Consider the following 20,684-nt stretch of genomic DNA (forward strand, 5'->3'; position numbering starts at 1 on the left):
TGAGTATTGAAAATTAGGTGTGGACTCACGTTATGTTTGCGCGTTTGATTTATTATTGATTTTGTTATGAATTTTAACTACTTCATGTAAGTAGACACAAAGTTAAAATACAAATTTTTGTTATAAATTTTGTGATTGATGCACGACATGAGGTAGGGTCTATAGGATAAGTCAATTAAAGTGTTCCTTAATAAATGAAAGGTAGATATAATAATAGTATATAGTATACACCTTGGTTTTATTTAATGCATTGCAACGTCTTCAATAACGTTGATGTTTTGATGAGATATGTCTCCTCTATCTATGTACCATAACCTCGATTTATTTGCGTACGGCGAAAATAATGACATTATATTATACGTTTTGCTTTGAATCTACGGACTACGAAAAATTGATAAGTCCTATAAATTCATTTTGTCTTATTTCATCTAATTCCACTAAATTAAAGGTTAGTCAATGAATGATTGTAACGATATGTGAAAATGATGAAAGATGATTAGTTGTTCTGTTTTGCTCTGTTTCTTGATCGTTCTCGAAGATTTTAGTCTGTATAATAACTCTATTAAGTGCAGTGGCGTTGCTTAATATATAGCAATTCATAATAATGAAGAAAGTGTCATCCATTCCAAGAAGTAAACACTGAGTGCTAATTTTCTTCAGCAGTCTAGAAGAAGAGAGACAAACAAAACATTATCACCATTCTCAGTCAAAAGAAGAAAGCATGTGTTTACCAAAAAACAAGAAAGCATGTTCGTAATTTTCAATTGAACCGGTATCGTAATTTTTGATTAAACTCGGTTTACTCGGACCGGTTCCTTTATATAATAAGATTGTTGTTTTTAGGTTTCCGGTGGGAACCCTAAACAAGAAAACGTCATTGTGAAGCAATTCCCTATATCTCAATGCACGGTCGTAAGAGAGAGGAGGATCCGAATCCAGAGGAGACCGCAGCTAAAGCCCTTGAGCTCCGGTCTCTCCAGTCCCAGTTCATGTCCAATCACCATCAAAAGATGTACATACAGTCTTCTTCTTCTTCTCTTTCCTTTCTCTCTCAACCAACCAATCATTTGATTTTGGTTTTCCAGTTACACAAAGGAAGCAATTCAATTAAGCGCGAAGCTTCTAATAACCAATCCAGAGTTCTACACTGCTTGGAACTATCCGAAGCTCGCCTTCGAGTCCCGACTCGACGAGGACTCTGATCCAAGCTTGGTCAACTCAATTATCGATGAAGAACTAGGAGTCGTGAGTGGTTTATAATTGCTAGCTGTGTTAGCTTGCACATCCCATTCATGTGAAAGTTTTCTCATGATCTCTTGGTTGTTAATCCTCAGGTACAAAATGCCTTGGAGAGGAATGTCAAGTCATATGGGGCTTGGTATCATCGAAAGTGGGTTTTGAGTAAAAAAGGGCATTATTATCCCTCCTTAGAAAATGAATTGCAACTTTTGAACGACTATCAAAAGCAAGCCCATCAAAAGCAAGACGATGAAAAGCAAGACGATCCCAGCAGGAACTTTCACGCTTGGAACTATCGCAGGTGAGAGAAATACAGGGCCTTGCTTGATTCACATTGTCAATTTCTTCATATCTTGTCTTGTTTCAGGTTTGTTGTGGAGCTAACCAAGACGTCAGAAGAGGATGAGTTGCAGTATACAACTGATATGATCAGTGATATTAGTTTCACCATCTATTCTGCGTGGCATTATCGTAGGTATGCTTGCATTTTTAAAGAACTAGTTAGATGGTGAGAGAGAGAGAGATGTATATAATTTGCTGTTGTTTCTGCAGTGTACTTGTTTCAAGTTTAGTGGCAAAAAAGGCTGATGGGTTTATGCCAAAGGAAACGATTCGTCGTGAATTGGATTATGTACATAGTGCTATTTTTACGTTAGAAGAGAAACAAAGTGGCTGGTTTTATTACCTTTGGCTTCTTGATCAGACTGTTAAAATGGAGATTCCTCTTCGCTTTTCCTCGTGGCCTTCAGATGGTTCCATTATCATTCTATCTGGACCTGACTGCTTCAATGCCTCTTCTTCTACTACTAAGTTGACTACTTTCTGTTCCGAGTCTGGTTCTTTTCCACTGATTCTTTACTTTGACCAAGCCGTAAGTGGAGTAAGCTCGTCAACTGTTACTATTGGATCTGAACTCAAAGACCTTGTTTGGGAACCAGTTTCGGATAAGAAAAACTCTCAAGTGGACTCTTGTGTTTGGGTTGCTCGTCTGAAATTTGACTGTAGAGAACCTTGCTTTAGTCGTAAGGAAACCAAAGTCAAGGTCAGCCTTGGAGGAATTGTTTCTTCCATGGGATGTAACTTGACCGCTCCTTATGAGTTTGTATTTACACTGCGTATTCATGACACTGTCGAAGTAGAGTTGTCACAACAAGAAAGCATTGTTTCATGGACGGATGGTTTTGACAATTGGGATGATAATGCACTGTCGAATGATTTGAATTCTCTTACCGCCTTAAACGCTGATACGGGTTTTGAGTGGCGTAAGAAAGCTATAAAGATAGAGATTGAACTTTTTCGTACTTTGCCTGACAGGTACAAAATAATCTTTCTAGATTTAATGGAAAAGAGAAATTTGTATGTAGTCTCTTGACCTTTTGAGTTCTTGTTCTTTCCTTGTTTAGCAAAATTGGAAAGCTCATTCTTGCAAGGCTTTTGATGGCTGAGGAAACTATGATCTCAAATGGTGTCCATTATAAAGAAATCCTCCAACTGTATAACGATCTAATGGCTCTTGATTCTTGGCATAACCAGTACTACAAGGATGAGCACAGCGTAGCTCTAATCCACAAGGTACATACTTTTTCCTGAATCTCTTAAGTTGAGTTTCTACTCTTAAATCTCTCAAGTCATACAGAGAATGTTGATGCACAGGTGACTTCAAGAACTGAATCCATGTCCAGACACCTCTTTCGGTACAGGAATATGAACAATATTATATGTTTAAGGCTCAATAACTTAACACTATCTCGGATAGCCGCGGTCGAGAAGTTGCTATTTGTCCAAATGTTAGATCTCAGTCACAATGAGCTTCATTCAGCTGAAGGTACTACATTATGTAGTGTTTTCTAACTCTTTTTGAGTCTTGTTCAGTATCAGTTGTTGCAACTTTAAAATATGTATGGGTCTGTATGTAGGATTGGAGGCGATGCAGCTTCTCTGTTGCCTAAATCTGAGTCACAACAGAATCAGGAGCTTTTCAGCGCTTGACTCTTTAAGACATCTTAAGCAGCTTAGAGTGTTGGATGTTTCACATAACCACATCTGTGGGGAACTCCCAGTAGACACAACAAGGTACCTTTGTTCTTCGCCGCTCTCTAATTCGGGTGAAACTGGAAGAGAGGTGCCTAATAAATACCAGGATGCGTATTTGGTGCTTAGAGATTTGATGAAACTGAAGCAGTTAGATATTAGAGGCAACGACCTAATATTTGCAGGAGAAGAGTTCAGCTCCTTTGTCCGCCAGGTTGTGCCAAAGCTTGTATGGCTTGATGGCCACAAACTCACAAGTTAAATGTTAGTTAGGCCACTTCTTTTTACTTAAGAAATTTTTTTCGTTTTTTTGGTTCAGACCTAACTAAATAAATTATGGCACTTGTGTGTTTGATTTGGTTTAACCTGACAAGCAAGTTTCAAACACGTCGAATTAAAAACATAAGAAAACACAAATTCATTACTAAAATCAACAAAAGAACACAACAGGTTCACAGGTTTGTAAGACAAAAGCCAATAAAAAGAAGAAAAAGGAAATAACAAAAGGAAGAAACAGAGTTTTTATAGCAAACTTGTAGCAGCTGGATTGCCTGAAACATGTCCATGGCTGAGAAACCGGAAAAGATCTTCTAACGGAAAGTAAATGATAAGTTGAGGTTATCAGAGATTATTTGGACCTCACACTTGGCTGAAGCTACTCTACGAAGCTTCTTAAGTTTCTTGAACACTTTCATCACATCTTCATCCTGTGGTGTATTGTAGTACAATGTCACTTGTTCAAGATCCGGCATTGTCTCTAGGAATTGCTTGACCTGCTTTATGTGATCCGCTACATCTTCAACAATTTCCCAAAACTCACAATCTTCTTCAATCTCCCAAAACTGACAAAAATCACCAGTGTCACCAAAGTTCAATATCTTTATAACCTTTACCGAACTTGATGATAGGCAAGCATCAATATCCTTCTTCACCCTCATATTATCCAGATTTTTGCACATGCACGGCCTATTCTCGTCCCCGCAAGATCTTCTTTTCCTATATATATGATTCAGTCCCTGAAACATAAAAGAATTAGTATCAAAGTCTGATTATGTGTGTGTTTCAAAAGCATCTCAGTCATTGATTTATAGGATGTATACAGTACCTCGAAGACAAGGGTTTGTAGATTTGGACAGTTCTTGAGTAGAGGTGGTAATGATTTCCATCCTACATGTAGTCCAGTCTTAATAGTTAACTGAATCAGATTCTCGAATACCGGCATTGTTTCACGGCAGCAACCAAGTACCTAAAAGAAAACCAAATCAACGACATATATAATTACTCACTTGTCAATATCTGAGTAGAAATTTAAAAGATTAGGAGAAAGATGTGACTAACCTTGAGAGCATCTTCAGTCAAGTAGAGAATCTTGACATTACATATTCCCATGAAAAGCTTTGTTACATTATTATTGTCATTTTTAATCTGTTTAGAGGTCTTACAAAGACCAAGACGAGCTTCAACAAGCGAGTCAAACCTCACATGTTGATACTTGTCCGCAATTGTATCCAAGTACTCTAGGTAGACTAGATTTGGAATATCAAATGACCATAACACGATCGGTTTAAAATCTTTAGCCTTCACAAAATTTTCAAAACGAGAAAATTTTAGTATCTTCAGAGTTGGGACAGACACGGTTACGTAGCAAGGTTCAGGTTCTGAAGACTCCTCCCATATCAAATTCATCAGCAATAATTCTTTGAGCATGTGACAGCCAGAAAGAAGTTTCTGAAACATTCTAGTATCCATCTTAACATAATCAAGATGGAGAGTCTTAAGCATTGGAAGAGAAACATCACATTCCACATTAACGTTGACACCATCCTGAAACTGTATCTTCAGCCTAACCAATGTCTTGCTCACAAAGATCTCTGAAGGCAGAGGATAAAAAGTCGAGTTGGAACCAAAACCGCGAGATGACGGGATATGTAGATCAATATCTAACACACCACGTTTCAACACTTTAGGTATCCATTCAAGCACCGAGTTTTGATCAACACCTTCACACTTAACGTAGAATCTGTTCAACGTAGCATTCGCTTCCGCTTGCAAAGTCAATACACTACCCACGAAAAGCATAAAACTTTCAGAACCCTTTCTCCTCTCTTCACAAGTCATTAGAGGATCGAAATAGAAGGATTCATCAAAGTCAAGGTTTGGCATAAAAGCAAGCAAAGGCTTCCATCTTTTGGCAAGAACAGTAGTTGAAGCAGCTTCTTTTGTTGGAAGGAATGATAAGATGTGGCAAATGAGTGCGTCTGGTAAACCGCTGATTATATCTCTAGGACCATCAAAACACTTCTTTTTCGAACCCATTTTGTGAAAGAAACAGATCAACACTTACAACCTGAACAAAGACATGTAAGTCTTGTAAGAAGAAGCACGTGCCCACAAAACCAAAATCGTTGGAGAGACATACCAAATGAGAAGTGAGACCATAAGAATGAAAAATGGAGAAAACTTTTTTTAGACCATTTCATTAGCTCTATATTTAACTCTAAAATAGAGAGGGTTTCTCAACAAAGTATGCATGTATTCTCTATTCTAAAAAGAAATATTCTTAAAAATATTATATTTCTATTTTATATAATAATGCCTTATATTTATATAATTTATAATTTAACTCCATAAATTATAGTTTTGCAATATTTCCATAAATTATGATATTATTTAAATTTAAAATTCATTATATTAAAAGATATTTTCTATAATATATATATTGAAAAATGACCTCGATATTTTCAAGTAATTATCTAATTTTTAATTAAAAATATACTTTGACAAGCAAAACAATAATAACACAGTTACAAAATATGAAAATATGAATGATTCTATGGTGAATTTTTAAGAAATAACTTTTAATAATACTTTTATTTTTGAAATTATATAAAAAACATTAATGTAAGAAATTATTATGATCCCTATAAACAATTTTTTTGCCTCCACCACTAGCCTCTCTATGAGTCTCTTACTAATATAATTAACTATTAGTGTTTTTAATGTAATTAAATTGTTTAATTAAATTCTAAACTATAAAAAAAAATTATAACCAATCATAACAGGAAAAATGTAATTTGGATTTTTTAGAGTTTGTTGTTTAAGAGAGTCTTCCTACTCTTTCTCCTCACTAATTACAATTTTTCATACTCTTATTGATGGGTCTCTAATTAAGAAGACCATCAATGAAATTCACTTTAAATGGTCATAGTATAATTTATAAACTAAATTAAATAAGTGAAATTCTTCTATAAAAATACTATTTGGTTTCTATATATTTTGAAAAACTGGGTGATTGGTTCGTCTGTATCTGTAGATTTATTGCAATAAAAACTTTATTTTAGCTGTAATGATTGTAGCTGTAGGTTTTATTTATGTAGAAATTAGGTAGTATATTTTTACTAATATAAAATTATTATATAAGTAAATTGGATTTAGCAATTAAATTTGGATTGTATGTATGTATTTTTAAACAAAAATAAAATTGGTAAATAATAGTTATGTGTTATATAATATTATTCTCAAATATCAATTTTATAAATTATGATATACATAACATATATATGATGTATTTAAGAAACGATCTGACTTATATATATATATATATATATATATATAACCCAATAAAAAGAGTTATATATATATATATATATATTTCATAAAGAAGTTTTTTTGCAGAATACTTATATCCACAAAAATAAATTTTCATAATATATATGGATGAAACTATAATAATTGTTTTAAAAAAAAAACAAAGTGGAAAGAGGAAGAAAAAAATGGTACATCCCACCTAAATACCATAACATTGTATTCTAAAAAATTGTACTTACAACCAAAATATAACAAAAATATTGTTTAGGCTGTGAAAAAAATAGGAAAGCTACCATAAGGATTGTAGCTTTTTTGTTGGCTTTATTAGGCTTGGGCAAAAAAAACGCTAACCGAATAACCGAACCGAACCAAAAAACATGGTTTGGTTCGGGTTTGGATAGTTTAAAATAACCGGCTGGATATTATATGTCTTAGATTTCGGTTTCGGTTAGGTTAGTAACCGATAACCAAAGGATAACCAAAGCATATATGTATGATAGATAATATATCACATATATTGTATGTATTGAGACTTAACTATGTTATTCTCTTTATTAGTTTGCAAGTTGAATTTCGTGAGTTGTGAATCAGGTGTTTTAATATTATGGAGAGTATGGACCATATTTGCATCTTTGTGAGTTGTGAATATGTCTTTTTTTACGTACGTTCTATATCAGTTATTGGTCAATTGTTTTAGTTGTTTCGTTTTTTAGTCGGTTATTTCGGTTTTGGTTTATTTATGGTTACCAAGTTTAATATCCGAACCGAACCGAACCGAAAAATATCTGAACCGAACCGAACCAAAATTCCTCAAATATCCAAATGGTTCTTATATTACTATAACCGAAACCATACGCAACCGAACCAAAACCGAATACCCAGGCCTGTCCAAATGGTTCTTATATTACTATAACCAAAATAACCGAAACCATGCACAACCGAACCGAAACCGAATGGTTAACCGAATGCCCAGGTCTGGGCTTTATACATATTCTATTGCCCAACCAATCATACCCCAAACATTTTTTTAAAAAAATATTAAATATATTGCTCAACAAAAAATATTATATACAATAAAAAAATGAAATCAGCAAGATTATCCATAACAAGGGACATGCAAAATATCATGGATCTGAGTTTTGATACAATTCTGGAAATAGGTGTCCAAAGCTTATGGATCCAAATTCAGATATTTAGATATTTTATATGATATTTTCTGTTAACCTTTTTACTCATTGAAATAATAGTTAATCTTATTTTCATCTATTTTTTTGCAGATATGTATAGTCGCATATATTGGCGGATCTAGATCTTGAAATTTGTTTTATGGATCTAACGGATCCAAATCCGGATAGTTGGTTTATAGATCCAGATCCGGATAGTTGGATAATGGATCCAGTGGATCCGGATCTGGATAGTTGTTTCACGGATCATCTAGATCTGGGTAGCCCAAAATTTCACGGAAACTAATTCGTGTTCATCTTTCTATCTACGACCGGAAAAAAAAACAACTTGAGAAATTGAAGGAGTTCGATGATATGAGATTATTACCTGTTTGAGTAAAGCACGGAATATCTCGTCTCCAGATTACTAAGGACTTTTCTCGAACACCGTCGTCATGTCCTTTGGTTGTTTTGAAAAGTAAGGAGAAAAAATAGGAGGCCGAGCAAATAGATTTAATTAAGATTATGTTATAGAATTCAGAGTGACGTATATTTATATAAGATGGTCAATATATTGTGAATTCTAGGGTTTTCAGAAGATTTATTTCCTAAATGTAATAAGTTTTTCGAGACAAATATTTAAAATTTTAGTAAAGACATTTGTTTGATAAAACTTGGAAAAAAAATAATAATGACGACCGACTATATTGTTAAACAATATCTTACTGACAAAATTGAAATAATCGCCCATCAGATGTTTAAAGTAAAATATTTCAAATAAAGTTCCATAGAAACTATTCCTGGAAACTGTTCTCCGGAGAGGTCCATAGTCCTATGCGGAGTGAATGCTGGTCCTCCAGAAGTGGCACCCAGAAATGGACCCATTCACACTCAACTTCATACCCTTTTGGATCCAAATCAGAGGTATACCACTACAGTTCCTGAATCGTGGGGTGATTGACTCAATTGCTATGTCTCTTGGCGACAAGATTGATGTCGACTTTGATGAAGACAATGTTTCACGGGTGCAATTTGTCCGAGTTCGTGTGGCGTGGAATGTGGATACTCCCCTGCGTTTCCAACGCAATTATCAATTCTCACCAGGAGTCAACACTATCCTAAGTTTCTTCTATGAACGTCTTCGTGGTTTCTGTGCTGTCTGTGGGATGATTGACGCATGATTCTGGTCGCTGCTTACTACATGATGGTGGCTTGGAGAACTCTGATGGCGACAATGACGATAATGATGAAGGGAACCAGATGGTTCAGGGCAATCCAGGTGGGCAGATTGAAGAACTTGGCGAGAATGGCCCACCTGTCATTGATGATGTTGCTGAGGGGAATGATAATCCTCAAGGGAACCAAAACATTGCTGAACAAGGGATGAGGGGCCAGCTTTCCGACATTGATCCTCATCACAATGCACTTGAAGGCATTTCATCTGGTGAATGGGCAAGTGAGGGTATCAATACTATTAACACTTTTCCTTCTTTTGTTACTGATTCAGGGGCCCCTCCAAGTGCGAAGGAGTTACTTGACAGGGAGCTTCGCAAGAGGAAACAGATCTATGAAGATGACGAGAGCTTCAGCCCCCGTAAGAAAAAGATAGGATTTGGTTTCCAGAGTATGTTCAACAACATGGAGGAAGGCAGTGGTTCAGGAGAAAGCTCTCACAACAACCAAATTGACGGAGCCGCGGTGGGGCCGGTACCACCACCAGTCCCATGAGAGTTGGATTTTGGAACTGTCAGGGAATGGGACAACCCTTGACAGTTCGACGTCTAGAGGAGATGCAACGTGTGTATCTCTTGGACTTGATGTTCCTTATTAAACCCAAGCAACAGGACAACTACATCAGAGATTTGGGAGTCAGCTTGGGTTTTCAAAACATGTGTATAGTTTCTCTTAGGGGTTTAAGTGGGGGTTTGGCTGTTTTCTGGAAAGACTACCTTTCAGTTCAAGTTGTTTCTCATGATGTAAGATTAGTAGATCTCTATATTCAATATAAATCTTTTAAGTTCTACTTATCTTGCATCTATGGGCACCCTATTCCAAGTGAGAGACACTACCTTTGGGAGAAATTACAACGATTATCAATGAATCGTTATGGCCCTTGGATGATGTGTGGAGATTTCAATGAAATTTTGAACGCTCCTGAAAAGAAGGGAGGACGTCCTCGGAGTGTCAATAGTTGCAGAAATTTTAACAACATGATCAATTGCTGCACTATGACAGATCTCAAATATAAAGGAAACCCTTTTAGTTGGGTGGGGAAGAGACAAAGGGAAACAATTGAAGGTTTTTTGGATAGAGTTTTCATCAATTCAGATTGGCAGTCTATGTATCCAGCTTCAGAGTCAGAATTCTTACAATTGGCAGGATCAGATCATGTCCCTGTTATTATTGATATTGCAGAGGAGGTGCAAGCAAAGAGAGGTCAGTTTCGGTATGATAAACGCTACTCTCGGTGTGATGATTTTGTTAACTCAGTGGAAAGAGGCTGGACTCGGGGGGTAACAGATGACATGGGAGGAATTCAAAATAAGTTGAAGTCGTGCCGCAAAAAATTATCTTTGTGGAAGAGGCGAAATAAGGTAAATTCTGCAGAAGCTATACATTCTCTAAAATTTCAGTTGGATGATGCAGAGCGGAATCATTCTACTCCTTTGCATAAGCCTCACGGCCTAAGAAGAGACCTCAACCAAGCATACAGAGATGAGGAGCAATTCTGGAAATCAAAGAGCATAAATAATTGGATGAAGACTGGTGACCGCTACACCAAATATTTTCATGCAGTAGCTAAAGTACGAAAAGCTCGGAATAGGTTAAAATCTATAACAGATGACAGTGGCGTTGAACACGTGCGAGGTGAAGCTATTGGCAAAGTTTTCGAAAGCTACTTCCAACATCTTTTCGCCACAGACCAGACCGCAGATTGTGAAGATATTATCGCTGGGATTGAACTAAAAGTCACGTCTGAAATGAACAGGAACCTGACTAGTCCGGTTTCAGACCAGGAAATTAAAGACGTTGTGTTTCTAATTGGGGCAGACAAAGCACCGGGTTTTGATGGTTTCACTACAGCCTTCTATCACCAATTTTGGGACTTAGTTGGGAAAGATGTCTGTATGATGGTTCGTCACTTCTTTGACTCTAGGGAGTTAGACAAATCAATCAATCATACGCAGATTTGTCTCATTCCAAAGACTCTGGATCCTCTCCATGCAGCTGACTACTGTCCTATAAGCCTATGCACGGTGAACTATAAGATTATTTCGAAAATCTTGACGATGCGGCTCAAGAATTGTTTGGGAGTTATAATCTCAGATTCTCAGGCAGCCTTTGTCCCTGGTCGTAATATATCTGACAATGTACTAGTGGCTCATGAGCTTCTACATTCACTCAAGTCGAAGAGGGAGTGCCAGAATGGGTATTTGGCGATTAAAACTGATATAAGCAAGGCCTATGATCGGGTAGAGTGGAACTTCTTGGAACGAGTTTTATGTCAGCTGGGTTTCGATAGTAGATGGCTTCACTGGATAATGGCGTGTGTTCGGACCGTCACTTATGAGGTTCTGATCAATGGGTCTTCTTATGGTCATATTCAACCTACACGGGGTATCCGCCAAGGTGATCCTTTATCCCCGTATTTGTTTCTCTTCTGCGCAAAGGTGTTAAGCCAAATGCTAGATAAAGCGGTCGTGACCCGACAAGTTCATGGTATGCAATTAGAGAGGGAATGTCCTGTGATATCTTATCTCCTCTTCGCGGATGATTCACTATTTTTTTGTCGCGCAACTGAGACTAATTGTCAGAATATGGTGAACATTTTCAAGAGATATGAGGAGATTTCAGGACAGATGATTAATTATTCAAAGTCATCGATTATCTTTCGAATGAAAATCCCGGAAGTGAAAAGACGAAGACTGCAACGTATTCTTAATATCAATAACGTTGGTGGGGGAGGGAAATATCTTGGTCAACCTGAGCAGTTTGGAAGGAAAAAAGTTGAAATGTTTGAGTACATAGTCAAACGTGTGAAAGAAAGAACAGAGGGATGGTCTAACAAGTTTCTTTCCCCTGCTGGAAAGGAAATTCTTATAAAATCGATTGCGCTAGCCTTGCCTGTATATTCCATGAACTGTTTCATGTTGCCGCACTCAATTTGTGATGAAATTCAAAGTGTTCTAACTACATTTTGGTGGGGTAAAGAGAAAGGAAAGCGAAAAATACCGTGGATTGCTTGGAAGCGAATGACATTACCAAAGAAAGAAGGAGGACTTGGTTTCAAAGATCTCCATCATTTCAATAGAGCTTTGCTGGCGAAGCAGGCTTGGAGAATTTTGAGAAATCCTCAGAGTCTTTTGGCCCGTCTTTATAAAGGTATGTATCATCCTCAAACCTCTTATTTGGAAGCGGTGACAGGAACCTATACATCTTTTGGATGACGTTCTATACAACATGGAAAAGAGTTACTTTGTCAAGAATTACGAGTTTGTTTAGGAAATGGTCAAGATACAAGGGTATGGGAGGACCCATGGTTGCCTACGATACCACCAAGACCAGCTTATGGACCGGCTGTGATTCCTAATCTGACGGTGTCAGATCTTTGGAAGGAAGGTTTACGAGAATGGAATCCAGTGATCTTTGAAGGTGTTCTAAACCCGGAGGACCAACAGCTAGCCGAGAGCCTTTATCTCTCAAAGTATGCAGTACAAGATTCCTATGAATGGGCATACACAAAGAATGCTCAGTACAGTGTTAGATCAGGATATTGGGTTGCGACTCATGTCCATTTCGATGAAGAAGATGCTATTCTTCCTCCACCAGGTTCTATTGCCTTAAAGAAGGAAATCTGGAAATTACCTATTACTCCCAAAATATGTCATTTCCTGTGGCGATGCTTATCTGGTGCCTTGGCAACTGCTACTCAGCTCCGAACAAGGATGATCCCTGCAGATCCTATATGTCAAAAATGTTGTCAGGCGGATGAAACGGTGAACCATATTCTCTTTACTTGTCCTTTCGCTGATGTAGTGTGGAAGCACGCCAATAGTATTGTGGGCCACAACAGATTCTCGGATAGCTTAGAATATAACTTTGGTCTCATGATTCAGTTCGCTCATATTCCCTCCCTGCCTCATTTTCAACGTTTATTGCCGTTTTGGATTGTGTGGAGACTATGGAAGTCCCGAAATGATTTCCTTTTCAAAAAGATCATGCGACTGCCACAAACCGAAGTACACATGGGACGATCCGAGGCAAATGAATGGCTGGAAGCAAACAATTATACTGAAGACACAAGAGGTAGCCAATTAAACAAAAATACGGGTCAAGATAGAGGTTCTCAATGGCGATCACCGCCAAGAGGATGGGTGAAGTGTAATTTTGACAGTGGCTTTATGTTGGGACGATCTTTTACAAATACGGGATGGTTGATAAGGGACGATGAAGGAAAAGTTTTATTTACAGGCTGTGCAAAACTACCATCGACTCAGTCACCTTTACAGGCGGAAGCTACTGGGTTGTTACATGTCCTTCAAATAGTCTGGGCTCGTGGAATAAGAAATGTTTGCTTTGAAGGAGACAACCAAGAACTTATAACAACTATCAATAATGGTGATGATCATTCTCAAATAGGGGATCTCCTGTTCGATATTCGTCATTGGATGGCAAAACTATCCAACGTCACTCTTCTCCACGTCAATCGTGAACGAAATAGTGCTGCAGATAAGATGGCTCAATATGTTTTGTCTACTACTACTCTGTATCAGTCCTTTATTGTTCCTCCTCGTTTCTTACTCTCTTATTTGTATCAACCTTATACAATCTAATAACGTTGTAGTAGTAGTTGTTAAAAAAAAAAAAAGTTCCATAGAAATATTGTAAAAATATGTTTAATTCTATATAAATTTCTAAAATAAAATATCAATACAATTAAACTGAAATAAAACTCTCTGTAACTTTGACACATCAGCCTTTTTGTGTGATGAGAAGGTGGCACATCATTAAAACAAGAAACCAATCAAAACATCACAAATACTACACATCACATTAATATCTGCCACATCAGATTAAATGGATGATTTCAGCTTGTTAGAAATGAAAAATTAAAAAGCTTGAAAAACCTGTAAATTTCTCTTTGATCTTTACGTCTTTACTTTCTCAGTCTCGTGTATCTATTTTGAATATTTGTAATACTCGTATCTGTTTTTAAATTTAATTTTAGGTTAGATTTTGTAATTAATTTAAAAACTGATGAGTGCTAATTTAAAACTTTTTGTTCACGCAAAATGTGATCATGTTCAAAAGGAAAACAAACGAGTGCTAATTTTCTTAGAAGGAAGAGAAGAGAGACAAACAAAAGATAACCAATATTCTCAGTCAAAAGGAAAAAAAAAAGACATTAAACCAAGTCAGTAAAGGAAAGAACAAAAGGCAGAAACAAGAGAATCTTGGATTGAGTTTAGCCTGAGACAATATCCATGGCTGATAAACCACAAGAAGAATCTTCTAAAGAAGAGTACCTCGTTTAGTCGAAGTAGATGACAAGCTGAGGTTCTTCGATGATATTTGGACATTGCAATTAGCTGACGCTACTCGAGGAAGCTTCTCAAGTTTCTTGAACACTTTCATCACATCTTCATCTTTTGGTGTATTGTAGTACAATATCACTTGTTTAAGAACCGGCATTGTCTCTAGGAAGTGCTTGACATGCTCTATCTGCTCCTCTACGACACCACCAACTTCATCACAAGACACAGCATCTTCATCATCATAGTCATCATGATCAACATCAAGACCATCCTCATTCTCATCCTCAAAAGTTTCACCAAACTTCAATATCTTTAGAACCTTCACCAGACTTGATGATAAGCAAGTACGGACATTCTTCTTCTTCTTCGTCCCCCAATGATTCTCATATTTGCACAAGCAGCCGTCCTTGTCCCCACATCTCTTTGTATACTTGTGATGCAGCCCCTGAAACATAAAAGAATCAGTTTCATAATCAAACTATTTGCTTAAAACGTTTCAACAATTGCTCTAAAGGATGTGAATAGTACCTCGAAGACCAATGTTTCTAGACTTGGACAACTCTTAAGTAGAGGTGGCAATGATTTCCAACCTACATATGGTGTAGTCTTGATAGTTAACTCGAGTAGGTTGTCGAATACCGGTATTCTTTCTCGGCAGCAAGAAAGGACCTGAAACACAAACCAAATCAAATACAACATCACTGAGTTATGAATTGTGAGCCCTTAATCATTGCTCTACTAATAGAAACAAAAGTGGTTAATAATAAGATTAGTAGAAAGATGATACTAACCTCAAGAGTGTCATCAGACAAGTAAAGGATCTTAACATTGTGTATTCCCATGAGAAGCTTTGTTACATTAACCTTGTCTGTTTCATCCTGATCGGGTGTCTTTCGAAGTCTAAGATTAGCTTCGACAAGCGAGTCAAAACTTACTTGTTTATACTTGTCCACAATAACATCAGAATATTCAAGGTAAACCAAATTCGGATTATCAAACGACAATGACACTCCCTCGTTAATGTTCTCCTCATCATAGTCTTCATAAAAATGAAACTCACCCTCATAGAAATCTTCAGAACGGCAAAAATTTAGTCTCTTGAGGGTTGGGATAGACACTGACACATGGCAAGCTTCATCTTCTGAAGAATCAGCCCACATCAAATTAGCCAGCACCAACTCTTCGAGCGCGTGACAGCCAGAAAGAAGCTTGTTAAGCATACTCGTTTCTATCTTAAAATAATCAAGATGGAGGGTCTTAAGCTTGGGAAGAGAAACACCACCTTCCACATCAATATGGACACCATCCTGAAACTGTATCTTGAGCCTAACCAATGTCTTGCTTACAAAGATCTTAGAAGGCAGAGAATAAAAACTTGAGTTTTCACAATAATTGCGAGACGAAGTGATGTGTAAATCAATATCTAACACACCACGTTTCAAGACTTTGGGTATCCATTCAAGAACCCAAGATTGATCAACAACATCTTCACACTTGACGTGAAACCTCTTCAACGGAGTTTTCGTTTTCGCTTGCAAAGCCAATACACTATCCACGAAACTCATAAAACTTTCGTAACTTTTAGAATACTTGTTTCTTCTCGCTCGAGGATGGAAATAGATGGAGTCATCAAAGTTAAGATTTGGAACAAAAGCAAGCAAAGGCTTCCATCTTTTGGCAAGAACAGTAGTTGAAGCAGCTTCTTTTGTTGGAAGGAATGATAAGATGTGGCAAATGAGTGCGTCTGGTAAACCGCTGATTCTATCTCCAGAAACACCAACAACAACCTTCTTCCTCGATTTCATCTTGAGACAGAGACTGATCAACAATTACAACTTGAATGAGTCAATTTTCTCAGAATATTCATTGCACGGTTTTTAATCCACCATGAGGATTAAACTTGATGAAACCAAGATACAGATTTAATCTGTTAAATACATGATACATCTTATATGCACTAATTTAAGAAGATGAAAGACAAACAAAAGATGATCACCATTCTGAGTCAAAAGGAGAAAGCATTAAACACAAGTTATTAAAGGAAGAACAAAGCCAAGAGCGATGCTTAGTTAAAATAGTCTACACAACCTAACCAAAACTCCAGTTTACCATTACAAATTAAGAAAACTAGATTTGGCATAAAAATGAAAGCATTAGCCCATTAAGAGTTGAATGAAGCTATGTACAAGGCAAGCGAAGAAAATGTAGTTTAGCACAAGCCTCTAAACCTTGACTATGCTTATGAGCTTTGAGCAAGAGATTTGGAGACAAAAGCGGCTATTGCTTTCATAGCGACATCTTCGACTTCCTCTTGTGTTAACTCCTTTGTTTCAAGGTGTTTCTTCCCAATCTTGAAGGAGTGATCTCCACCATCAATCACATGAACCTCAGTCACAGCTTTCATTTTATTACAAACAGCTTCAAGCTTATTCAGAGGACACATCGGATCTTTGCTTCCCTTTTGATACAAAAACATTCATAATCCAAAGACCCAATTATAATTCATTCATGTGCAACAACATAAGAGTTATGTTACTTTTGCATAAAATACCTGCACAAACATCACAGGGACTCCCATTTCCAGTAGAGTCTCGTCTCTTATCGCACCTTTCGCGCCCTGAAATCAACGTATACCCTTAAATTGCTCATTCATACATTCACGAGAACAGGAATCAACTTTTCACGGACATAAATCTCAAACCTTAAGTGGATATCCTAAACATATCACAGCTGAAACTGTAACATCTTCATTCACAGCTGAAACCATACAGCTTACTCTGCAAGGTGATAACAACATCACATTAAACATTGAAACATACCCAAACAAAACAACGTGTGTGAGCTGGACACAAGAAGAAATGTACCTAGAACCCATTGATTTGCCAACTAATATCAAAGGATGACCAGGGAATTTAGCAGCAGTTTCTTTAACAACATTCAAATGAAACTCTATCAATTTCTCCGCTTTCGGAGCTACTCTTTTTTTCCCGTCAGCAAGATCTACACATCAATTCCACAATTGAATTAAGCTTTAAAGTATGAATAATAAAAATTTATGATTTCACAGAAAATTCACTCACAAGGATAGTCAAATGTGACCACTTCAACAGCTTCTAATGTCTTCTTTAACATTTCCTTCCATCTACATCAAACCCACAAACATATATTGAGCAAATTCAGACTAAGTGAATAAACTCAGAAGAAGATTAGTAGTTACCTAATCATCCAGTCGGAAGAAGAGGGAGCACCGGCACCGTGCGCGAATATAACGACCGGCGAACATGGAATCTCTGATTCTTCATTCACCTTTCTTCTTTTCCTCCGTGAAGCCATCGAGAAACCTGGAAATCTCAGACAACAGTTGACTCAAATCCCCAAGGAAAATGGGATATAGGATTTGACTTTCGCGCCAAATTAATTGGGCCACTAAAACTTGGGCTTCTGAACTAAAAACAGGCCCATAACTATTTTTGTCGATTTTAGAAAACGTTAATGATAGTTAACACCGTTTATCATACCTTTGACAATTCAGATTTCCTTCTTCCCAAAACAATGGCCTCCCCCACCGCTACCGTTACCGTTACCGTTACCGTCACCGTTCTTTTGTTCACGTTGGCTCTCTCCGTCGCTTCTTCAACGCCGGGAAATGACATCATCGACAAAAGCCTAACCACCACTTCATCAGCCGAACCCGATCCAGATTCCACAAACCCAAGCCTTTCCGAATCCGATGAGGTCACAGTGCCGGTGAATTTCGTCAACTTCCATCCGATCAATCGTCATTTCCCTAGACGTCCGTTAACGACGACGGCTCCTTTCAAACGCCAACCATGCCACGAGCTGTTGGGACGTGGTCTTCAGATCTCTTACGGCAACGACATGATCTTCTCCAGCGAAGAAGTCAAGGCGACAGGTACAGACGTAGATATTCCGGCGATTAAGATCTTTGTCGGTTCCTTCGCGTCGGAGGAGGAGGATCATAGCTCCAAGAAGATTACGGTGAATTTAGTAAAGCGTAAAGAGAATATGTTCAGGAGAAAGATTCGCAAGTTTCTCAACCATTTGGTCTGAAGAACAAAACTCGAGTTTGTTGTGTTAGAATCTAAGGAACATTTAGAGAAGCACATTCTGGTAAATAAATATCATTATCCATATGATGTGAAAATGATGAAGATGATTTTGTCTATATAACAAATTCAGTAGAATATGATTTTTGTTTTGTGAAACCTTAAGTCTATAATTTGATTATATTAGTAGTCTATATAGATTGTCTCAAGAGTCAAGTCTCAAGTGATTTGATTATGAAGATGGCAATAAAACTTACATTAATCTACATGTAGTCTCTTAGCTTTGGAGAATTAGGATTGGTTTTCACAGGAACCACCTTGTTGTGTGGTTGCGCTTAGTTCAGGGCAAGGTGTGGGGTTGACCTTGTCAGCGGCTCCTACGACATCTGAGCATTTCCATATTGGAGACCTTTTTGTTCCGGTCAGTGTAACATTGGAGAAGCAGAGATTGGTGAAAGGTGAATCTTTTAATCCCTGAACCATGCCAGCACGCTCGACTTTGATGCCCCATACGTTCTTGATCGTTATGCCTCTTACTATGGGAAGAGCGGATGTGTTGAATTTATCGTCTGGATGATCTCCGGTGTCGCCAGAGATCTTAATCCCGGTCCGGACTTTTTCTAGGTAAACCCCGGAGATTGTTATCCCCTGTATGCTTCCTCCTCGGCCAATGTTTGTCTTGATGTGGATGCCGATACCAGAATTGTAGAGAGTGATGTTTTCAACTGTTACATTTTGGATTCCGCCAGAAGTTTCGCTTCCGATGGCTATTCCAGCAAATGGGGAAGATCCAGTGATGCGGCGGATGGTGATGTCACGGCTTGGACGGTTGTATGCAATGCCATACTCGTCCCAACCGCTCTTCACCGCAACAAGGTCGTCACCAGTAGATATGTAGGAGTCTTCTATACAGACGTTAGAGCTTGAATCTGTGGTAATTAGTAAACACATCAGTCATGATTTGAAACGTAACAACATGATTAAGTAGAAGAGAGAAACTGATAAAAAAACCTGGATCAATTCCATCGGTGTTGTACGAATCAGTTGGAGCGAGGATAGTAACATGATGAACAACAACATTACTGTAAGAAAAAAGATAGTTAAGTACTAATGGCCAAGTGCATATTAAAGTTCATGAGAGATTTGTGAACCTGCAATAAACCGGATGAAGTGTCCAGAAAGGGGAGTTCTGAAGAACAACATGAGAGACGAGGATGTTTGTTGAGTTGTTGAATTCGATGAGACCAGGTCTGGTAAACTTTAGAGTTCCATGTCTCCACATGTTCCACCAAGGTTCTCCTTGGCCATCAATCGTCCCATTTCTGCCTAGCAAACGCATTGACAGACAATCTGATTTAGAAGATACATTTCCACGACATCTAAGCTGACACAAAAAAAAGTAACAACCTGTAATAACAACGTCGTTGAGTCCGTCTCCGTGAATAAAGCTGATATATCTTCGTCCAGGATGCTCCCGTCCTCTTCCATAAGACGGCAAAGGATCGGTCAAAGGCCATTTCTCCGTATCCTAAAGTAATCAAACAATCAGAAATCGCAATGTAGAAACAAACAATTCCTAACAATCATTGAATCAAGTTATGTAAATTAGTAATCATTCACCTGAACGGCTTTAATAACAGCACCATCGGCGAGGTATAAAGTCATGTGACTCGTAAGATTGAAGCTTTGAGTCAAATACACACCACGAGGCACATAAAGAAGAGTTCCTTCGTTACTGTTATTGGAGTTTCGTATCCGATCAATAGCTGAATTGAATGCTTTGGTGTTCAAGGTCTTGCCGTCACCGACAGCTCCAAAATCCGAAATTGATAGCATCTCGTTTCTGTGTTTCATTGGAACTATACCAGAGCATGTAATCGGAGCTCCCAGTGAGAGATGGTGAGGCAAAACAGTGGAGAGCAAGAAGAGTACGAAAACAGAGATCGGAGCTTGAGAAATCTTCATATCTGAGACGAGAGACTTTGGTAGAGAGTGAAGAAGAGAGAGAGAGAGAGAGTAAAATCTCAATGGAAATTTCTCGCCGGAGAATTTTGATTACT

The 20,684-nt window shown here is 37.7% G+C and overlaps 6 protein-coding genes, 2 long non-coding RNA genes and 1 pseudogene across 11 annotated transcripts; 4 read left to right on the forward strand and 5 right to left on the reverse strand.

The window, feature by feature from the left end:
* The first annotated feature begins 691 nt into the window (after positions 1-691).
* Positions 692-3,626, forward strand: RGTA2 (RAB geranylgeranyl transferase alpha subunit 2). Of its 2 annotated transcripts, NM_001344422.1 has the most exons (9): positions 692-772; positions 844-1,012; positions 1,086-1,245; positions 1,335-1,540; positions 1,607-1,714; positions 1,792-2,553; positions 2,643-2,811; positions 2,893-3,064; positions 3,156-3,539. In NM_001344422.1, exons 2-9 carry the CDS (start codon positions 903-905, stop codon positions 3,530-3,532), a joined length of 2,064 nt encoding a protein of 687 aa, NP_001331841.1. In that variant the 5' UTR covers positions 692-772; positions 844-902; the 3' UTR covers positions 3,533-3,539. The 2 variants fall into 2 exon arrangements, with proteins under 2 accessions (NP_001331841.1, NP_198997.1); NM_123547.2 differs by lacking the exon at positions 692-772 and having other exon boundaries at positions 868-1,012; positions 3,156-3,626.
* Positions 3,627-3,734: 108 nt separating this feature from the next.
* On the reverse strand, positions 3,735-5,618 carry AT5G41830 (RNI-like superfamily protein; the record flags this gene model as incomplete). Of its 2 annotated transcripts, none has more annotated exons than NM_001344423.1 (3): positions 3,735-4,286; positions 4,376-4,516; positions 4,609-5,618. In NM_001344423.1, the coding sequence occupies 3 exons, from the start codon at positions 5,584-5,586 to the stop codon at positions 3,861-3,863; spliced, it is 1,545 nt and encodes a 514-aa protein (NP_001330477.1). The 2 variants fall into 2 exon arrangements, with proteins under 2 accessions (NP_001330477.1, NP_198998.1); NM_123548.1 differs by having other exon boundaries at positions 3,861-4,286; positions 4,609-5,433.
* Positions 5,619-8,896: 3,278 nt separating this feature from the next.
* Positions 8,897-13,855, forward strand: AT5G41835 (annotated as a pseudogene; the record flags this gene model as incomplete). The annotated part of the gene is made up of 1 exon: positions 8,897-13,855.
* A 679-nt stretch (positions 13,856-14,534) lies between these two features.
* AT5G41840 (F-box/RNI-like superfamily protein) lies at positions 14,535-16,362 on the reverse strand (the record flags this gene model as incomplete). The annotated part of the gene is made up of 3 exons (NM_123549.1): positions 14,535-15,002; positions 15,086-15,226; positions 15,349-16,362. The coding sequence occupies 3 exons, from the start codon at positions 16,360-16,362 to the stop codon at positions 14,535-14,537; spliced, it is 1,623 nt and encodes a 540-aa protein (NP_198999.1).
* Positions 16,363-16,796: 434 nt separating this feature from the next.
* Positions 16,797-18,319, reverse strand: AT5G41850 (alpha/beta-Hydrolases superfamily protein; the record flags this gene model as incomplete). Its single annotated transcript, NM_123550.2, has 7 exons — positions 18,076-18,319; positions 17,775-17,898; positions 17,638-17,699; positions 17,422-17,557; positions 17,259-17,334; positions 17,109-17,174; positions 16,797-17,015 (listed from the first exon to the last, which is right to left on the reverse strand). The coding sequence occupies exons 2-7, from the start codon at positions 17,888-17,890 to the stop codon at positions 16,797-16,799; spliced, it is 675 nt and encodes a 224-aa protein (NP_199000.1). The 5' UTR covers positions 17,891-17,898; positions 18,076-18,319.
* AT5G41860 (uncharacterized protein) lies at positions 18,050-18,817 on the forward strand (the record flags this gene model as incomplete). Its single annotated transcript, NM_123551.2, has 1 exon — positions 18,050-18,817. One exon carries the CDS (start codon positions 18,050-18,052, stop codon positions 18,626-18,628), a length of 579 nt encoding a protein of 192 aa, NP_199001.1. The 3' UTR covers positions 18,629-18,817.
* On the reverse strand, positions 18,076-18,928 carry AT5G06235. The gene is made up of 2 exons (NR_142901.1): positions 18,882-18,928; positions 18,076-18,624 (listed from the first exon to the last, which is right to left on the reverse strand). It is a non-coding gene; the product is annotated as an other RNA (long non-coding RNA).
* Positions 18,808-20,675, reverse strand: AT5G41870 (Pectin lyase-like superfamily protein). The gene is made up of 5 exons (NM_123552.2): positions 20,245-20,675; positions 20,032-20,152; positions 19,776-19,950; positions 19,636-19,706; positions 18,808-19,553 (listed from the first exon to the last, which is right to left on the reverse strand). Exons 1-5 carry the CDS (start codon positions 20,587-20,589, stop codon positions 18,916-18,918), a joined length of 1,350 nt encoding a protein of 449 aa, NP_199002.1. The 5' UTR covers positions 20,590-20,675; the 3' UTR covers positions 18,808-18,915.
* Positions 19,085-19,442, forward strand: AT5G06245. The gene has a single exon (NR_142902.1). It is a non-coding gene; the product is annotated as an other RNA (long non-coding RNA).
* Positions 20,676-20,684: the final 9 nt, after the last annotated feature.

This window comes from Arabidopsis thaliana, chromosome 5 (genome assembly GCF_000001735.4).
Source record: "Arabidopsis thaliana chromosome 5, partial sequence".
NCBI classification, from domain to species: Eukaryota; Viridiplantae; Streptophyta; class Magnoliopsida; order Brassicales; family Brassicaceae; genus Arabidopsis; species Arabidopsis thaliana.